The sequence below is a fragment of the Tiliqua scincoides genome, chromosome 1, assembly GCF_035046505.1.
Source record: "Tiliqua scincoides isolate rTilSci1 chromosome 1, rTilSci1.hap2, whole genome shotgun sequence".
In the NCBI taxonomy this organism is placed as follows: domain Eukaryota; kingdom Metazoa; phylum Chordata; class Lepidosauria; order Squamata; family Scincidae; genus Tiliqua; species Tiliqua scincoides.
The window spans coordinates 31,680,083-31,701,798 of NC_089821.1; the positions used below are offsets into that span (position 1 = coordinate 31,680,083).

General features: G+C 43.0%; 1 protein-coding gene across 2 annotated transcripts in view; it reads right to left on the bottom strand.

Annotated features, from left to right (window-relative positions):
- Positions 1-21,716, bottom strand: part of LDLRAD3 (low density lipoprotein receptor class A domain containing 3) — a 206,045-nt gene that overhangs the window by 132,072 nt on the left and 52,257 nt on the right. For both annotated transcript variants that reach the window (XM_066635423.1, XM_066635432.1), the window contains exon 2: positions 16,175-16,321. In XM_066635423.1, coding sequence (XP_066491520.1) covers positions 16,175-16,321 — 147 coding nt within the window. The remainder of the gene's footprint in view (positions 1-16,174; positions 16,322-21,716) is intronic.

A 21,716-nucleotide genomic window follows, 5' to 3' on the forward strand; every position in this document is an offset into this window, starting at 1 on the left:
GGAGAGAGGTGAAAAGTGGTGTGCCCCAAGGATCTGTCCTGGGACCGGTGCTTTTCAACCTCTTCATAAATGACCTGGAGACAGGGTTGAGCAGTGAAGTGGCTAAGTTTGCAGACGACACCAAACTTTTCCGAGTGGTAAAGACCAGAAGTGATTGTGAGGAGCTCCAGAAGGATCTCTCCAGACTGGCAGAATGGGCAGCAAAATGGCAGATGCGCTTCAATGTCAGTAAGTGTAAAGTCATGCACATTGGGGCAAAAAATCAAAACTTTAGATATAGGCTGATGGGTTCTGAGCTGTCTGTGACAGATCAGGAGAGAGATCTTGGGGTGGTGGTGGACAGGTCGATGAAAGTGTCGACCCAATGTGCGGCGGCAGTGAAGAAGGCCAATTCTATGCTTGGGATCATTAGGAAGGGTATTGAGAACAAAACGGTTAGTATTATAATGCCGTTGTACAAATCGATGGTAAGGCCACACCTGGAGTATTGTGTCCAGTTCTGGTCGCCGCATCTCAAAAAAGACATAGTGGAAATGGAAAAGGTGCAAAAGAGAGCGACTAAGATGATTACGGGGCTGGGGCACCTTCCTTATGAGGAAAGGCTACGGCGTTTGGGCCTCTTCAGCCTAGAAAAGAGACGCTTGAGGGGGGACATGATTGAGACATACAAAATTATGCAGGGGATGGACAGAGTGGATAGGGAGATGCTCTTTACACTCTCACATAATACCAGAACCAGGGGACATCCACTAAAATTGAGTGTTGGGCGGGTTAGGACAGACAAAAGAAAATATTTCTTTACTCAGCGCGTGGTCGGTCTGTGGAATTCCTTGCCACAGGATGTGGTGCTGGCGTCTAGCCTAGACGCCTTTAAAAGGGGATTGGATGAGTTTCTGGAGGAAAAATCCATTATGGGGTACAAGCCATGATGTGTATGCACAACCTCCTGATTTTAGGAATGGGTTAAGTCAGAATGCCAGATGTAGGGGAGAGCACCAGGATGAGGTCTCTTGTTATCTGGTGTGCTCCCTGGGGCATTTGGTGGGCCGCTGTGAGATACGGGAAGCTGGACTAGATGGGCCTATGGCCTGATCCAGTGGGGCTGTTCTTATGTTCTTATGTTCTTATGTTCTTATGGGACAGTCAACTGACTCCCAAGTGAAATGAGTCCAGGCAGATTAACATAAAAACAATATAAAGAGTTATATTTTGTTAAAAGCCTGAACTACTGAAACCAAAGACTACTGAGAAGTCACAGAAAGGCAAGAAAAGGTTAAGTGGATGAATTTCCAGGGCCCCCCCCCCAAGAAAACCCACAGAAAGCAGAAAGTTAAAACACTAACATAACTGGGTAACAGTAATGAGCTGCCCGGTGCACAGGGCTGCCACAGCGCCAAAATGTAGTATCTGGCGCACAACTAGGCAGCTGCCGGCAGCTCCAAGGGGGAGGGGAATTTCATCCCCTTCCACAGGGTAAGGGAAGAAGCCCCACAATGGTACTACTCGATTCTATGGCAACTCTGTAGTTGCCACAGAATCGGAGAGTCCTGTGTCGGACTGCACAGTCCCACACAGGGCTCAGGATCCGGTGGAGCAGAGCTCCACCAGTCCCGCCCCCCTCCCTTCCTGCTTCTTCCCCCTGCTGTGCCTCCTCCCTGCTCTCTGCCCACCCTCTCCCCGTCTCCTCCTGCCCCAGAACACCTCCTCCCCACCTTCCTCTACACCCCCACTCACATCTCCACCGCCAGACAGTCGGGGTGACTGCTGGCCGGTGGAATGCAGGCCCAGCACCAGAGCTGGCCCAGCACAAGCTCGCACTGGGTTAGCTCCGGCGCTGGGCCCACTGTAAGAGCTTGCAAACATGCCTTACGGCACATTTGCAACACTGTGCATCGGCAGTGAGCCAGCATGCACTGTTCAGGATCAGGCCCTAAGTTACTTTCTCTACCCTAGGAACTCACACTAGACCAGAATCTTGGTTCTTACACCCATGCCTAGGTTAGGCAGGTACGTGACATTCACTGATGCATCCAATATACTAGATTACAGACAAGGGCAGAATGCATAAATGGGGGGTGTGCAGGGACAACCTTCTTTTAAAAAAGTGACCTGTCAATGTTTACCCAGTTTTACCTGCAGGATTGGCTAGTTGGAGCCTCTGAACCCTTGACATTCTCGCTCCTTGGAATCAGGTGAGTTTCACAACTAGCTCAAGGCCAACATCTTGGTTCACTAGCTGATTAGGAAAGAAAAAGGGCAGAACTAAGAACAGGACAACTTACTGCATCTGAATATCTCAGCCACTGCTTCAAGATGCTAAGGCATCACAGGAGCCTCTGAGGTAAGAGGAAGGTGCCAAAGAGGTGAAAAAATAGGCAGGGCGAAATCAGAGATTGTCAGCACAGATATACTGAGATCTTAGTAATATGCCAATATGCTTAAATTTAGTTGAACAATTAACCAGTTAGAAAATATCAAATAATTTTTATAGTAAATAGACCATTGCACAATAAATTTAATGCCCTTTTAAAAGAAAAAAGATGTTAATAGTTCAAGAATAAATAAATGTTATAATTCAGAGCATGAAGACAAAAATGAGTATTACCTCCCCATTACCCCCCAAGAAGGACATGAGACAGAGGCTTGGGAAGATTGTAATTTTAATAATAACCTGCAGCAGGGAAAAATTAAACTAGTAAAAATCCCAAAGTGTGCAGGCCACTAAGCATTTGGGGGAAAACTGCCCTAGCCGTTCACTCCTCCCAGACCCCATGGACATGACAACGTGGCTCCAGGGATCACCCAATCAGAGACTGGGTTAGCCTATCCCAGCCAGACCCAAGGGGTCGTAGGCAGCTGGCCAGCACTGACCTGCACAGTCTAAGCCTTGAGCTGGCCCGTGCTTAACCAGCCAGGGGGCCTGCCAGCTAACCTCACCAAACAGGACAAGTGTTGTCAGAGCAGTCCTGACTCACCCCTGATCTTGCTCTCCTCTGTATGTACACCGTCCCGTCCCCCCCATTTGGCTATCCAGACAGCACGCAACCTGCCCCACTCGCAGAAACCTTTGAATTAACACCAAGCCCAAATGCCAGTGAAAAAAACAGGCAAAAAAACCACTCATGTTTATCAGCCAAAAATTCCTACCTGGCCCTGGCTCCAGCAATAGCTGCACCACACTCCCAATCAATTGGGCAGCCTATGGGCTGCCTCAATTTTCCTGCCTATGCCCTGAGCCCATCCGGGGAGGTTGGGCAAACAATGCCGGGGCTCTAGATGCTCCAGCTCAACTATCCACTTTGTTCAAGAGTTATAATAGCACAACTATTGTCACATGATCCATAAAATTTAAAATATTAGTTGCAGCATTAAGCTTTAATTCTGCTAAGCGTATAAAATTATTCATCTTTTCTTTACAAGGTTGAATAAATAATTAGTATGATCATTTTCTGTGTGTTCTATTTCACTTGAATTTGTAAAGCAGCAAAACTTGTTGGGTATGTATACCAATGAAAGCGGTAAATGCTGTTGCCTGAGTGGTGGTTTCCAAGACAAAGGAGATTAAAAAACTTTATATCCTAAACCCTGAGAACACATCGAAATAGTTAGTGAAAGTGGCACTTGCAACAGAGACTCAACCACACTATTTCACTGTCAACAGCAGATTCATTAGAAAGAAAATGCAATGTGTGGGCAGTTTCACAAACTATAAAACTATAGTTTCCTTTTCATTTTGGAGTTTTATGAAAAAACATATGCACACCCACAAATGTCCACAGTCTTTTGAAAGAAAAGCAAATTTGGGAATGCTATCTATATAGAGACAAAAATATGCAATTTAAGTGAAAACTCAGAAATAAATGATCAACACCAACACTTATGGTGTACTTTGAGAAATAAGTTGATAGGGCCTCTAGTTTAGTGGTACAATACATGCTTTGAATAGATTTCACATTAAATCACTGGAACTTCCAATTAAAGGATGTCAGGAACAGTACTGAAAAACACATCTCAAATAACATCATAGGAACTGGGTAAAAAGACCTTAGCAAGATCTGATCAAGCATCCAAAATCCTGTCTATAACAGTGAACAGGAAGGTATTTCATGTATCTGAAGTGGGATATGAAGGCAACAACCTCCTTCATTATTTGTCTTCCCGCAAAGGATATTTTCAGGGCAGTCCTGCACATGCCTATTAAAACATAAGCACCGTTGATTTTATAGAACTTACTCCCAGATACGTTCGAGGTCTATGGAAACCGAGAATTTACTTTTTTTTTTATGAAAAGCAGTATATAACTATTCTTAATAATAAAATAAGTGTGTATAGGATTGCAGACATTCTATACTGTACACAATTACCAGAACATAAGTCATTAAAACTCACTGGGACTTACTATAGGGATTTACTATAGGAGAGTATAGGATTGCACTGCCAGATAAGTATTCCCTCTGAACACAAGATTCTGTTTAGCTTTTGTGGTTATTAGGCCATGTGTCTAATCTCATTTAAAGACATCCTAACCTACTGCTCAAACTCAGTCACCATACACAGTGGCAAGAAATGTCAAATACAGGTGTGTGCCACTTAACAGGGATACGTTCGCCAATTCCCATTGTTATGTGATTGGGTTGTTAAGTAAACATTCAGCTCAATCTAGTGCCTTTGTTATGTAAACAGACACTCCCTGCCAGAAACTAGCTGGTGTACAGGCTACTGGAGTGAGATTGCCTCTTCTTTGCATTAAGAGCCTCTTCGTTGTGTAAACAGACACTCTGCTGCAGGCTATGCGAGTCCTGACTGCCTCATTAAGAGCCTCTTTGTTGTGCTTTGACCACCGTCATATATGTGTTTTGTTGTTAAGTGGAAGGTTGTTAAGTTAATTTTGCATTTCTGAAAAAGTGGTCTCTTTTCTTTCCTAAATCAACTGCCAATGATTTTCACTGGATGACCCCAATGAATACTATGAGAGTGATATAATAGAAAAAAAATCTCTGCTTCTATAACCTTGATCATTCTGGCTGCCTTATTCAGGACTTTTTCCAAACAGAGGTTACTTTTTTATTATTGTTCTGAGATGCCACACGTGCAACATTCAACCCAGAACAGCCAGCAGTCCCCACAATCAGTCAGTGTCCTGGTTTTTTATTTTAATATTTTTGTTGGTAAGCCTTTTAAAAGAATTAAAATGAAGTCTGTTTAAAACTCCAAAGTCTGCTGTGATAGGCAGGGGTATCATCTTCTCCGACTGCTTTGCTACGTTCCCAAACTTGCAAAGAGCTAGATGGATTATTGGTCTGACTCTGTATAAGGCAGCTTCATATGTTCATCAAAGTAACATCTATTTGTTCCAGTGATCTGTTTCCTTGGAATTCAAAATTATATCCATCTCCTTCTGTGAAAATCCTACTTTAATACGGCTTTGCCCCAAGGCAACACTATCTTCAGTAGCAGAAGTAACATAAAAGTGGAAGCTACATTTGGCATGCAAGAGCCTTCCTTCTTCCCTTTCCCTTCCCAAACAACAGGACTGCAGGTAATTTACCACGTGACAGCAGCAGCACAAGGTTGTGTAGGCCAAGAGAAAGTCTTTGGGTGTCAGGATACAGCACAAGAAGTATATACTCCCCATCCCGCATCAAAGAGTCCTCAGGTGCATCATGTGTCAACAAGTATTTGCTTTAACATGGAAAAATAAAGACCTGATTAATGTCAGTAACATGAAACAATTCAACGTGACATTTAGAGTCCAGGTTCAGTTTATAGTGGGACTATTTACACCAGGGGTGTCAAGCATAAGGCCCGGGGGCCGGACACGGCCCACAGAAGCTTTTTCTCTGGTCCTCAGGCTCTCAGCTGCTGAGGTGTTACTGCTGAAAGGGCAGCCCACTTGAAAATTGAGCTCTGCCATATCTAGAATATGATCAAGATATGTATATTTTCTCTTCTTTCATTTGCAGCTAATGAGTTCCCAAGTGAGAAAAAGTGCTTATTTTTGGTCATGAACTGTTTAATGACATCACTTCCTGCCTAGTGACATCACTTCTGGCCCTCAGCAGGCATCATGAGTGCCATTCGGCCCTCTGTATGAAATGAGTTTGACACCCCTGATTTACACATTTCCCCCTTCCTGCACTAAATCCCACAGAAATGTGACATGAGGAGGCCCTTAACAGAACCTCGCAGAGGCAAACTGTTTTAACCTCTAAGTACAATTGTGACAGACTAATGTGGCTGGTCACTGGGTGTCACTGTTGGTTTACAGACGTGCGTCTGAAAGCCTACAGAACCGGCCCAAAAAGAAATATTTGGTTTTTCCGAAGGCGGGGCAGAGCAGGGGATTGTAATCAGAAATGTCTGGATATTCAGTGCAGCTTTCATTTTGGCTGCCGTCATGTCAGGCAGGAAGCTCAGATGATGCACCATAATTTGAAACGGCACCATCTGCTGCTCGTTAGCTGACAAAAGCAGCAACCCGACCGTCTCTCTAAGTAGCTCTTGCTCATTAGCTGACAAAAGCCACTTTCAATGCTCCTGTGTTATTACATCATTTCAGACAGAAGAAAAGATTATACTGGATGAGGAAAGGGGTAAAAAAGAGAAAACACACAAGAGTACAGAGGGAAATGAAATATGGCAACATGATCGAGATCCAAGTCCCAGAGAACCTAATGACAAGATGCACTGAGAACAGCACAGTGTGCAGATGGAGCCGTGGAAGAGAATACCTGAGGCATCTGGTGGCCCACTGTGAGATATAGGAAGCTGGACTAGGTGGGCCTTTAGCCTGATCCAGCAGGACTCTTCTTAGGTTCTTAATCTCCCAGCTTTTGGTAAAGAGTTAGCATTAAACAATACAAACTAAATCTGCGATATTCACAAGGAATAATATTCCTTATAGTATTGTAATATTAACAAATTCAATGGTTTAAGCCTCTCCCACCCTCAAGTTTGCATTACTTTCCATCCCATTATCTTTCATACTTTCTGATTTTATTTGCTGTCAGCTCTGCAGACTGAACCTCTTTTCAGACCCTTTTTACTGCTGACAGTCAGATGCAGGCCGAGCGAGGAGCAGACAAACACCTCATCAACATGCTCAGAATGGTCTTCAAAACACTAGAGAGCTCACAGCCTCCCACAGTTCCCTCATTCTAGTCTGCCTTTTGTTTCAGATTCTGTGTGTGTCAAAGAGTAATATCAGCTCCTATTGCAGAAGGACAGAAATCCTTCTAGGACAAGCCTTTGCCTCTGTCTCCAAGAGGTTTTCATAAGATGAACCTATCACCAAGGTGACACGCTGTTCACGACTGTTGACTATCAGCAGCCACCTCAGCCACTGTTCAAAACAAAGTTAGGAGGGAACAGAGATGTCAGGCTGACATACAGGCACAAGGAGGAAGTAAAGAACTGCAAACCGGATGACTGAAGAACCACTTAAAGTGGACTAGAGATAACAGAAAATCTCTCGGTTGGGTTCAGGGATGAACTTTGGGGGATAAAAAAAAAGTCTTAAGACAATTTTTTTAAGTCACTCAAAAGTCTGGCAGCACACCTCCTAACCTTCTCTGCCAACCTTCCTAGAGCCCTTTACTTCCCAATCCTGGCAAGAACAGCAAGAGCATAATAAGGAACATGGCAAGGATTTTTCCACCCCTTTGCCAGTTGCTCTTGGAACTGGAATAGTCCCTGGAAAGGCAGTGGTCCCTGAAAAGACTCCATATCCCACTATACTTCACCTCCTTACTACTTATCTTCCGGAACTCAGGGAGGCTTTTTTTTCTCCCATTGTTGCTCTGGCACACTGAAGAGCACATGAGGTCCCAGTTTCACATCACAGCTTATTCCTAAACTATGGTTAGAACAAGCCAGGGTTTGCAGATTTGGACATCACAGCAAATCCCAGTTCATTTTAAACCTGGAAGTAGACTGTTCTCATGAAAGGGAAAACGGAGCATGCAAGCCAAAGAACTGCAAATGCTGTTCAGAATTAAACCATGCAGAATCAGAATTAAATCATGGTGGTTGCATGTAATTTCTGAACCAGGCCATTGTTTCTTTGGAAGGAATAGCCATTGTATTTTGAACAACCATAAGTAACAGCAAATAAATGAAGACAAATCAAATAGTTAAACATATTTAACTATTTTTCTTTATTTAATTTAACATAATTTCTTTAACTATTTTAACTTCATTTATTTAAATTGTTTAAATATTTAAATTAGTGCTGTATTACAGATCAGTCATCCAAACTCTGCCTTATCTTTTGTCCTTTGTTTGAAAAAGCAGCAAAGGATAGTTAAGAGAGATAAATTTCTACCAGTGCCAGTCCATCCATGCAGCCCCCTGAGTATGAAGCTGATCACTCCCCTTCTTACAGTACTCCTCGTGTGCAGCGGAGTAACCTGTAAGCATGGGATTTCTCATTTTCAGCGACACCAGGGGAGTTTACACTGTTCCTGTAAATGAAACCGGAAGTCCCACACTTCCAAATTTCACTGCAGCGCACGAGGAGCATTGTAAGGGTTTTGGTTTCTTTAGAATAGAGGCAGTAGACCCAGGACAGTATCAAGTGGTGTTCTTAGTCACACTGCTCAAGTTCGACAGTAACAAATTTGTTCACCTGAAACTGACCACACTTTTGCGTTCCAATGTATTCATCTGCTGTCATTACTTTCTACCACTCCTACCACAACATTGTAGGGTAACTTCACACATAACTTGGGAAGGGGTGAGCTGGAGTAACTTATACTTCTTCTCCAGTTTCCAATGCATCATCAAAAGTGGAATTTGCACATCTGTTCCACAACTAGATATGCATGCTTTAAATGCACACTGTTCGTGCATTTCATCACATACGGAGATGTGCAAATTTCCTCTTCAGACATACACTGCTGTGGGGTAAATTCCTCGTGTCCTCCACACTTCTGTGTGCCCTTCAAAGCCACCTTGCATTTGCTCTTATAAACTGCCACTATACTATCTTTCTTTACCCTGCCATTCTCTTCTGTTTCCCATCATACAGTAGACATTGTGACTAACTGAACCAATCATCAAATGGTCCTGAAATGAGAGGGTGACCTGGAACACCGCCTGATGCTGTCTCAAGTTATCTTATTTTGTGCTACAAAAATCAAAAACAAAAACCCTTACCATGCCCCTTGTGCACTGTCATCAAACCCAGAAGTGTTGAACTTTTGTTTTTTTGTTCTTTTTTTTACAGTATCAGCATGAACAAAGGAGCTCCTATAAATGAAATTGAAAGTCCCACACTTATGGGTTTAGCAGCAGGTTCAAAAGAGACACCAGCAGCAGCGAACCTGGGTTGAAAGGCATCCCAAATCTGCCATCCCCTCAGACACATCACAACCTGCCCCTCATACATCAGTGGGCTTCATGGATGGTCCAGGCCTGAGTGAAATTCTGTTAGGTTACAGTCACTCTGGGTTTCTTATTAGCCCATTATTTTTCAAAGAAAAGTCATATTAACCTGCACTAGCAAACAACAGCATTTTAAGATTCAAGATTATCAGTGCTAGTATGAATAGCTACACAGTAAGGACCAATTAGTCAAGGAATCCAAAACAGAAACTCGTGGGTAAATGCCCTTGTCAAAAAGCAAGACTATACACTTCTTTTCTAGAGTTCCCAGCACTTAGCAGCCCGGGGGGGGGGGGGGAAATGACAAGAAATCAGGGCAGAGAGCTTGCAACCATGTTTTTGCACAAGCAAAATTATTAAATTGTCAGTTCAAAAATGATACTGGACCGACTCTAGCACAACTTAAGCAGAACACATGAATGCACCATGAGTGGTGAAAATAAAGTAAAGCAACAAAAGCAAGAGTGACCCTAGAAATTTCATTTGAATACATGTTTTATACTTTTCTTCAGAATCAGTGAGCTGTCGCCATATACTTTGAGAAAATTTTGCTGCTGATTTTGGTAAAAATGTATATACAGCAATGCCAAATATGATCATCTCATTTTATGTCTATCATGAAACCCAACTACTCCTATTCCTTGGATCAATTCCACATTACCTAAATATGAGGATGAAAGGTGCTTATATCTGAGCTACAGTATCTGAGGTACAAGACAGGATCTTCACAGTAGTGGCATCCCAGGTTCAGAAAGTTCTTCCCCAGTTGGTGCCCAAACCTCAAACATATTTCATTTTAGAAGGTTTTGTTGCGTTTTCATGATTTTGAATGCATTACAGTGGATTATATTTATTATAGCTTTTGTGTTTTCATTAAGAGAAATGATGTCACCGTTTTAGGCGAGAAAGGCAGAGTAAAAATTAAACCAAAAAAGTTCACAATTTTCCAGAGTTATTGGCTACTCAAATCCTATCAGTGCTGCCTGTTCTGTTTTCTTTTACCTCACCTGTCAACTACAGGATAATACAGGAAATGAATCACCCGCTCCTGGGTTCTTTTTCCTATGTGTCAGTTTTAACTTTATTCATGAGATTAGCTGGAACTAACAGAATGATTCTCTCTGCTTGGGTGACATAAAGATGACCTAGCAGCAATATTTAAATCTAATCCAACTAGGAGAGAAAAAATGATAAACAATTCAGCAGAAATATCAATCGACAATCACAAAACCTAACCCAAACCAACTGAGAAAGTGGCTTTACGAACTAGGGTTTTACAGCAAATTAAAATTTTATTGGCAGTTACCATGTTCATTACCACCAGAATGTTGTTGGATCCAGCATATCCACAGTGATAAAAGAATATTCTGAATGGACTCTGTGGTCATTGCTGATTTATAAGCAAGACGTTAGCCCTTTTTCAGCCATGCTTCATTAACTACCTATCTAAAGTCAGTGAGGAAGGGGGAATGCATGAGTGGGAGGCGATAAACAAAAGAATGATAAAATAACTATGAAAAAGAAAGACAAATCTCCTTGGTGATTATTTATACACACATACAGGCACATTATTCAACCAGGCTTAAGGAGGAGATTGGAGTCTTGCATACTGCGGGTGGAAAGAATGTTGAATTGCACCTAATCTTGGCAAAGCTGATCATCTCAGGTCCCATAATGACAATCCCAGCATCGCTAATTTTAAGATACAATCATAGGAAAAAAGGAAACTCAATCCACTCTTCGCTGTTAATGTTAATTCTTTGTTGTCAGGGCCACACTGCTCTAGGCAACTAGTATTACATCATAGTAGGTGGTTTCTCAACAATTGCCAAAGAACCATTGCAAAAGTTTAAAAGAAGGTCATTACACATTTCAAGACACCATGAAGTTGCTGGACGGCTGCTTCGCTCTTATAAAGGTGAAGCCAAAAAGGATATGCAAAACAAGCGAAACCAATACCTGCAAAAGGACACCGTCTCATCATCCTACAGACAACTTGTATTCCACGAGCTCTTCAAACTTGAGGCTGTGGCAGAGCAAAGGTCACAGGACGTCAGGATGCCAGTTGGGAAGACCACTCAGTGCATGATGAGTGGCTTCATGGAGAAGCAGACCACTGTAATGGAGACTTATCTTTTCAAGCCTGAACCACAAGTGGGGAGGGAGGGAAAGCACCAGGACATGACATCATGGGTGTGTGTGTAATCCCCCTCTGTTGTGAACCTTGTTGCACATCTCCCGTCTTTACCAATACAGATCGTATCGCTAAGGGGGGCAAGAGGGGGTGCTTTTACTTACTGTGGGCTTCTGCAAGCAGGAGGAGGTGAGGGACGCCCCAAGCAGCCCTCCGCAGAGCTCCCTGAGTGTTAGAATGTTGAGAAACCACATCTACAAGCAATTCCGGTTTGCAGGAGATGGCTGGAGCGTGCTGTTTCTCAACATTCCAACACTTGGGGAGCCCTGCAGAGGGCTACGTGGGGTTCCCCCACACCTCCTGCTACTTGCAGAAGTCCACAGTAAGTAAAAGCACCTCCCCTCACCCCCCCCATTAGCAATGCGATCCCGGTGATCACATCAATGCCCTGGCCCCTCCCCTGCAAGGACTTACTTAGGGAGTAACACTCCCTAAAAGTTTGAGAACCACTGCATTATAATAATAAATAATAAACTTTATTTATATCCTGCCCTTCTCCCTAAAGGGACCCATTAATGAATGTTTATTAACCTGTTACATGGCAATAAACAGGAAAATAACCCCCTCCCCCCCTTTTAAAACCATCTCCTTATTTGAACCACTATTTACTCCAGTCCCTCACCACAGAAGTGGCTGCAGAAAACATCTTTGATCTTTTTGGCAGCCTCCCTATGCACCCTCTACAAACAGGCTCTAAGTGTGGGAGAGGGGCAGGATGTGTTGTTTCTCACTGAGGGAATGGTGCCAGGTCCAGCAGAACGTACACCTAAGAGAGGTGGATATCATGCAGGATGTAGCAGGGTATCACTGTAACCAGCTATTCCATTACAGCCCACTCACTTCAGGAGAATCCTCTACCATCCCTTCAATTGTCCAAAGGCTTTCTCCACTAAAAACCCCACCAGCTGAGGATATAGTCCAAGAGCTCCTGCTTCGAGTTAATACAGCACACTAAAATATCCAGCTGCTCCACTCCTACGGCACTCACTAGACCAGGAGATATGTTACCCTCAGGAGGACAACCCCTTCTGCTTGCTGGCACGCACACCCGCATCTCCAAAGGGACCTTTTTTTGAAAAATCAATTCAAGTAAAATTGACACGTGCAGAGTGTGCACTTGTTGCTTCACTCTCTTTCCTTTGCCCACGTTCTCTGTTGGAAATGTTCTTGTAGTGGTCCCAAAATCTGGAAGTGCAGGAAAGAAAATGGGACCACATTTGACTAGCCTCCATTAAGCACTAATGAACTGTACCAACTGCACAGCACACTAATTGACTGAATTCAATGGAAATTCAGCTCTTTTCCCTAGTTCTAACCAAGGCAGGATTCTCTGGACTACCTCCAAAGAACTTCAGGAAACTTCCCTGCTTGGCAGCAAGGAGGACAGCCCAATCTCAAAAGGGGTTTCCCCTTGAGGGAACCCCAGTTTTTTGGTTAAAGAATAGAATTTAACAATGAAGGAAGAAAGCTTCCCTACTAAAGTTGGACTCATTTCAATGGGCAAGTGCTGTTGAGATACATGCAGCCACAAGAAGTCTGCCAAAGGCTGACTGACAGTGCCAGAGGAGGGACTAGTGTGGCTTTTTGAATAAAGAGATCCTCAGCTGAGCAAATATGTGGTTGCAACTCCTAGCTGGGCTGAAACTCACAGATGCGACACACAGTAACTGCATGTTTGGTCTGGACCCAAGATTAAATGTATGAAGTAAGCTAATCAAAGCTTGAATTTTCAACTAAACAGATTTAGTACTCTTTCATAAGGAATAGTCAAGGATTTGACTACATTGGCTCAAAACATGAAACAGCATAACCTTCTAGATCCTATTTGCTATATGGTTGACAGTCTCCAGGAAGAATACGGAACCAGATAATCTTACTAAACACGGGTTCACATGGAAAATTGCACTAATTCAAAGTACAAGCTTTCCTAATATATTCTCTCTGGTACATTATTTGTATTTCAGATACAAATATTTAAACAGAAAACACAGAGACATAAAATGGATGTGAATCTGTATGCTTAAGATTTCATTTAGCTCTTTGCAAAAGGGCAGACAGTATGGTGAATTTGGATTAGTGAGTGAATTTATCTCAGGTTGACTAGCTTTTGTAAACAGCTAACCCCTCCAAAACAAAACAAGAACACAATTTTTTTGAATGGTCCAATTCTACCCAGGTTTAGGGATTCCAAATAATCTCACTTTGCTTGCAGAATAGCATCAATCCACCATTGTTCCCTTTTTGATTTCTGGACAGTGTTCAGACTGCTGGGCAAAAGGAAGTTACTGAATTTTTTTGTTTGTGCGTTTTTCCTCTCACAGTTGCCACAACTCATTGCTTACTTAGAGTCCAATCCTGAGGTTGGTGCGCTGGCTTACCACCAGCGCGAACCAGCGCAAATGTACCATAAAGCATGTTTGCAAGGGTGAGTGCCAGCCGAGCGCCAGAGCTGGCCCAGGGTGAGCCCTTGCTGGGCCAGCCAGTGACAGTGGGAAGCTGGCAGTATGTTCCTCAGCAGTCACCTGAACTGCCTGGTGGTGGTGGTGAGTGGGGATGTGGGGGGAGGCAGGGAGGAGGTTTTCCGTGGCAGGGGGAGACACGGAGAGGGCAGGGAGGAGGCGTGGCAGGAGGGGCAGGACTGGTGGAGCTCAGTTCCACTGAATCCTGAGCCCCGTGTGGTTCGACACAGGACTCTCCGATTCTGGAGCAGCTCCAGAACTGCCATAGAATCAAGTAGTCCCATTGTCGGGCTGCTTCCCTTACCTGGGGAAAGGGACTTTTGTCCCCTTCCCCCAAGGTGCAGCCTGTGGCAGCCTGGTTGAGCAATGGATACCGTGGCAGACATTTTGGCACGCAGCAGCCCTTCATACCAGGCAGCTCAGGACTGGACTGCCCAACATTTATTTATATTCCACTCTATTCCATAGACTCACATGTGTATTGATTAAAACCACACACATACTACATAAAGATTGCTTTTGTGTGCACTGATTAAATCACTCTGTAAAAAAAGAACTGTTATGCAATTACGAAACTCCTGTTTGCAGGTGCTGTACATAATGAACACATGCAGCCTGCTGGCATTAGAAAAAGAAAATGTTTTTTTAAAAAATATAGGTTCTTTTTTAATTTTTCACTTCTTTATTTTTTTTTTTTAAGATACTCATTTTCCTGTGACTTTCAGTTTGTATGAACCAATTTCAAAGTTACGTTTAGGAATTCTCCAAGTCAAGTTGGTTGGGAGGCAGAGTAGAACAGGGTACACCCACTCATCCCTACTTGGAATGTAAGAAATTAGTTCAGATGCAAACTCAACTTAAAAGCTAACAGTGCTCTTTAGCAAACTATTGTCTGTTATAACAATCTGTTTCACACACTTGTTAGGATAAAATGAGAACTCCATGTCTGCCACTCTGCCATCTTTGAAGACAGTGGCATAGCTCAGGGGTGCCCAAACCCCGGCCCTAGGGCCACTTGCAGCCCTCGAAGACTCCCAATGCGGCCCTCAGGGAGCCCCATCTCCACTGAGCCTCTGGTCCTCTGGAGATTGTTGGAGCCCACACTGGCCTGATGCAACTGCTCTTAGCATGAAGGCAACTGTTTGACCTCTCACCTGAGCTGTGGGATGAGGGCTCCTGCCACTGCTTGCAGTTTCACATCTGTGATGCAGCAGAGGCAGCAAATGAAAGGCCAGTCTTGCTTTGTACAAGGCCTTTTATAGGCCTTGAGCTATTGCAAGACCTTCAATTCATTCATATAAGTTCATCTTTAATATATTCATTTATGTAAACTTATGTAAATTTATTCAAATTTTAAATGTAAATTAATTTCCCCCGGCCCCCGACACAGTGTCAGAGAGATGATGTGGCCCTCCTGCCAAAAACTTTGGACACCCCTGGCATAGCTAATGAAAGTGCAGCCCAGTGCCAAGTGCAAAATGATGCCCCTGAATTGACCTCTCTTCCAGAAGTGACATCACATTCGGACTTTTTTAAAAAGTGAAAAATGGGGCAGTAGCATAGGTAAAGCATCTGTTACCTTGGGTCAAAGAAGATTCTGTAGCCCCCTCTTCCATGATAAAATCAAATTTATTAAGTAAGTAAGTAAGTAAGTAAGTAAGTAAGTAAGTAAGTAAGTAAATAAATAAATAAATAAATTTTCCTGGTTAATTGGCCATAACGTTTGATTGAAAACAGATACTCCAGTGTGGTTTGTTTCATTGTATGCAGCTTTAAATTACTTTTCCATTGACATATAGCATGATGGCATTATTCCTACATACCAAGGTTTTCACAATTTTGGCCAGTAGTATCAAGCTCAGCTTGTTGCCTTGTGCGATTGCACCCCCCTGCACCTCCTTAGCTATGTCACTGCTTGAAGAAATGGCAATTACATAAAGTAACTGCAATGCCCCAAACTCAGAGGTGAACACTCATCTGTATACTCAGAGCAACAACGAGAGAGAGAGAGAGAGAGAGAGAGAGAGAGAGAGAAAGAGAGAGAGAGAGAATGCAATGGTTTGTGATCTCCGAAAATGTACACAGTTTTACATGGCTGAATCTTGCTCCACATAGCAAGCAGGGGAAGAACACTCACGGCATTCCTTCTCATCGCTATCATCAAAGCAGTCTGGCAGCCCGTCACACTGCCAGGACCCTGGGATGCAGCGCCCATTACTGCACATGAAGTTTCCGGGGATGTTACATTCATCTGTGAAGTTATTCCAAGGCAACAACTGGCCTTCTGCAAGAAAAGAAACAATACACAGTGTTTACATGCATGGAAACTGTTTTCACATTTGAAACAACCTTATTGGAAGATAAAATACAATTATAGATGTAAAGAGAAAAGTATCAACTACTGGACAAATTGGAGCACATGGCACAAGGTCCATTAGGCCTACATCAAAGCTGTTCTAAAAAGGCTATCTTTTTCTATGTGCTTTACAAAAAGGCTTTTAACCATCATTTCAAGAGAGACTGAGCCTATGTTCGATGATTTTAGAATGGCTTCAAAATAAGACTAGTGCAGAGAGCTGAACATCAAGGTTGTGAAATGATACTGGTTGCCATTAACCTGGCCTAAAAATCGGAGATATGACCGACAACTGTGCCACATTTGCAGGCAACCCTCCCCCACCCTCTGGAGAGGAGGATAGATAGAACTGACAACTCTTGTTGTGTGTCTGAGCAGGTATGATGTAATAGAGATGAAATCTGAATAATTTGTTGCCCTCTGTAACCAAAATTAAGCTATCATTATACAGGTGAGTGTTGCTTAGCAATGTTCCAACCAGCGACAGACTGCATATGTGACAGCTGCCGCTGGTCCCTGTCCGTCCATCCCCCCAGGCTCTGAAGCCAAGGGAAGCCATGCTCTCCTCATCTCTGAAGGCTTTTCTGAGCCTCACTGAGGTTCAGACTGGCTATTTTGGCCAAAATCATGTGACTTCCGCATGAAAACCGGAAGTCACGTCTTTTCACCCAAAACAGGCATTTTGGCTCGACACCAGACTGCTGTGCCAACAAGTATCTCAAGAGAACCTAATTGGCGTTAGACTGTTGATGCTAAACAAGCATTGAGTAACAGCAACAGTAGTTGTCACTTTGGTGGCAGGGCTTGTCTTGAACTCCCAATAGTTTGGTTACTTGTGTCTAAAGCAGACGTGAGTGTGTGACAGTAGACAGCTGCAGGGGTGTCCAATTGCCCCACAAAGAATCCACACAGCAATCAGCTCAAGGGAATAACATGTGCTGGTCTTCTCCTGGCATTCTCTGGGGAGAGTCATAACCGAACTTCGTGTTTCAGGATCTTCTCAGGTTTTCTTCCCAAGACTTAGTACAAACGCTGAGAATCTCCTAGCAGCAATTTGTGTCTTACAAGGAGCTTCTTGTTGTTTCTCTCATCTGGCAGTCCTACCAGGGCTGTATTCAAGTGGGAGCGCTGGGCCTTCTATAGCTGGAGTGGTGATGGCATCAGCAAGAACACCCAAGTGTTCCCCTTGACATATTTTATTTTCAAAGGGCTTGAGCCAGAAGAAAACACTCTAAAGAAGGAACTGATTTTGTCTGTGCGCTCTAGTCTTAATGGCGAGTGTCATGATGAGTTCCTGCTCTTTAAATTTTACCACTGCATCAGATGTAAATCTATTTGCAGCAGTCAGACACTGGGGTCTCCTACACAGAAGGCATCATCACTGCCGCTATTAGCTCTGATTTGCTTTCTGCCCTTGTAGCTCAGTGACTATCGCCTTGGTTTAAGTGAAATGGTAGGACACGCAGAGAAGAACGCCCAAAAAGCATTCCATCTCCACACATCTCCACACATTCATGGTGCATTACAACTCCCTTCACTCCTCTCCTCTCTTGTCAGATGTTGTTTCTCTAACTCTTGCGCTGGATTTAAGAGCTGTATATTTTATTAAAGGGGAGGGGAATATGGCTCCCCTTGTCTTCGGGGGCTTCACATAATGGTCAAGCCTTGCTTGGCAATGGGGGTGGCCGGTCCACATCCCTATTGCTAAGCGATGCATGATTGTGCCTTGAGACGGATTCTGGAGCAGTGAACACCACCACCTAGGATTGGCTGGCTAGTCACTTCTGGACCAGCCAATGCAGTTCTAGGGTGACATCAGTATGCTTTGGTTCAGTCCAAGCACTCGGCACGAACTAACCTAAGAACCAGTGCAGCATAGGGTTAGAACACTGGGCTAGGAGTTGGACGAACCAGGTTCAAATCCCTGCTCAGCCAAGAAGTTCACAGTGTGACTTTAGACCAGTTGCTAAGTCTCAGCATAACCTACCGCATGGAGTGCTTTTGAGAATTCAATGGGACTGGGATAAATTATATGTGTCGCCCTGACCTCTCTGGAAGGCAGGATGGGCTTAAAACCTTAAATTTGTCTGCAATTTCAGGAAGTTAAGACTAATGTTGGAATTTTGTTTACTTTTGAGAATATCTAATTTAGGATACAGATCTTAGAACTGGAGACTCTTCTACCACAGACCTGTGAGCGCCTGCCTGTGAGGAAAACATGCCCTCCAACCACTCAATTCCCAATTTGGTTTCTACTGACTCTCTAGCAAGTGTACTACTTAAAGCTAGTTTAAAGCTTTGCTAATATAAGGACTACTACATTTTGACTTTTGACTTCTACTATCCGCCTTACATGCCTTTCCATTAGAGCTAGAGGCATAGTGGATCAAGGCTTTTACACTTGCAAAGGCAAAGCAACTGTTGCTTATTTATCCGAACTATAACTCAAGTTCTATTTCCACTAGGCATGGCCAAATCAAAATTGAGCGCTGCTTCTCTTCACCTTGCATTTCAGCAATGGCTGCACCTTAGCTACAGCCTTGTGGTCATTATCTAGGGATCACTAAGAAGTCACCATACAAAGTCACCATACAAACCTGCTACCCAGAAACTGTCAAGCCCTGGTGTAGAATGCTCTCTACCTGTCACTTTTTTCCTCTCTCTCCCCTACCCCAAACCCAATCTGTTCAACTTGATACCGAGGAAGAGTTCTGTAGGACCTGAAAGCTAGCCAACCGTTTTGTGACTTCTAGTTGTGCCTGACAAAGATATTATGACATAGTTTATGTTTTGGATCAATACAGCTGCCTGGCATTTTTCATCTCAAAGTAGTTGTCAACCACATTTGGATACCATCGAAGATATTGTTGGCACCCTGCCCAAAACAAATAGCTCGGCGAGCATGACACATGGTGCAATGGAAAAGGTTTAATAACCAAAGCAATTCACATACCACACATTGATACAAAAACACTCCCCGCCCTCTTTATACAGAGTGTTTAGCACTACCAGAATGTATTCCTTTTTTATATTTAAAGTATTTACCAAAAAAAAAAAAAAAAAGCATTTACAGGTATTTACAGTTTTATTTGTATTTTATCATTTTTCATTGTATTTTATCATTCTTTTAGTGTATTTTAATTGTTGTTAAAATACCTTGGGGGCCCTTCAGAAGAAAGGCAAGGTACAAATCAAATAAATAAACGAGCAAATTCTACAGCAAACAATATCATTTGTCTTATTTATAAGGACATGTTTATCAAAACATTACGATTTCTCTCCCAATGCTTCAGATAAAAAACAAGAGATAGATTACTTTCTACCTGGATGCTGCTGAAATAACTAAATTGTGTGGTGGAATCCAGATTAAATTCCAGATGACCACATCACTGACCAATTTACTACAATTTGGCTGGTTCTGGCCGTTTCAGAAGCTCTCTCATGACAGTCAACCTCTTTATGCAATAAGATGTTACTTTCCCCCTATCAGCACAGGAAGCCAATAAGCAGAGTAGTTTTATTATTACTCACCCAAAGTCTAAAATTGTTCAGTTCTGCACCTTCTTATTTTTATAACATCATTAGTTTCTCATTGTTATTTTGTTTTGTATTTTTAAGAGGTAGAGGTTGGGGAAGAATAACAAAGACCCCAATGTGGTACTGCTGGGATCTGGGTCCTGACCCATCAGCTGAGCACCGATACTTTGGAAACAATACGTATGTTCTACCATTTGGAAGTTACAACCTTAAACAGTTCTATGCATGTGAGATAAAACTGAGGGGCTTCCAAATCACAGGGGTGAAAAATTCAAACCTTGATTACACAACCATTACCATCAGTGGTACTCAGGCTGAAATTATGTCAAATAGCATAAACTTGTTGCACCTGGCAAATTCCTTCCAACTGGAAAGAAAAAAATTCTGCCGGCAGCTGGCATCCTAGAACAATCTGGAATCCTAGAAATGCAATAACCATACACATGTGAAAGTACCACCTTTTTTTAGCACAGCACCTGCAAGGATGAGAATCAACCTTATGTGGGGATAGACCACCCAACTAGCTTCAGGACCATCTACTACTGGTTACAGCTCTCCAGGGCTCTCTCATATAATAACCTTTCCCAACCTTGTTAACTACAATAATAACAAAGTACTGTTGTTATATTTTACACACCACCATCAATATACATGATGTTCTGCATAGGGTAAAAAAGGCAGGTCTCTGCCCCAAGGGATTTACAATCTTGAAATGGATTCAAAGGAGACAGACGGGGAGGGGGGGAGAGGAACAGAAGCATATGCAATACTTACAGTTTCACACACTTTAGTTATAGCAGGGAATGCAAATGAAGGCAAGGTGCCAAAGGTTTCTCAAAAGAGATGGGTTCTCAGGTGGTGTTCACAGGGTCAGCCACAGGCAAAAAAAGGTGGAGATATTAAATGGAGTTCTTCAGATAGTTGAGGATGGTGGAGCTGGAAGAGTGACAGTCACAGGGATAATGGGATAAGAGAGTCAAGAGGGGAGGCTGGAATGCAAGGACAAAGGAGCTTGGGCTGGATCCAGAACAGGTCAGAAAGCCAGTGAAGGGATTTAAGGAGGGATGTGATATACAATATGCAATGAAAATGATGAATGACCTTACCAGCAGAGTATTGGATGGAGGCAAGGAGATTAAGATGAGTCAATGAAAGAACAACAAGGAGGAAGTTTGGAATAAAAAGGCAAGAAACTACAGTAGTGTGAACTAGAACTATTGTCAAGGGGACAGAGGACAACAGTGTAATATTTTGTAATATTTTGAAGAGAGAAGTTACATAATTTGGCAACATATTGAATATGGGGAGCAAATGAGAGAGAAGAATCAAAGAAAGTCAAGATTACATGTCTGATTCACAGTGACGGCAACACTGTCAGTAGACAGTGAGATGGAGCGAGAGAAGGAGAAATAAGGAATTCAGTTCTTGTACATACAGAGCTTGAGATGATGATGAAGCATCTAGGCAATTTGAGATAAGAAAACAGGCAGAGAGGAAAGTGCAGGAGCAGTGAGGTATAGTTGGGTGCTGTGCCCATATAGGCGGTGCTGAAAGTCACAGGTTTGATAAGATCACCCAGGGTCAGTGTACAAGGGAGAACAGCAAGGGGGGCAAGAACAGAACACTGAAGAACCCCAATAGAAAGAGGGTAAGAGAAGCTTCCCCTTCTGGAAACTGAAAAAGCCTTTCCTGCTAAGAAAACATGGAACAAGAAGCAGGAAGAGAATCATTTGAGGACAGAATCACAAGAGGTCCAAGTCACAAAGAGTGTTGAGCCACAAAGAGT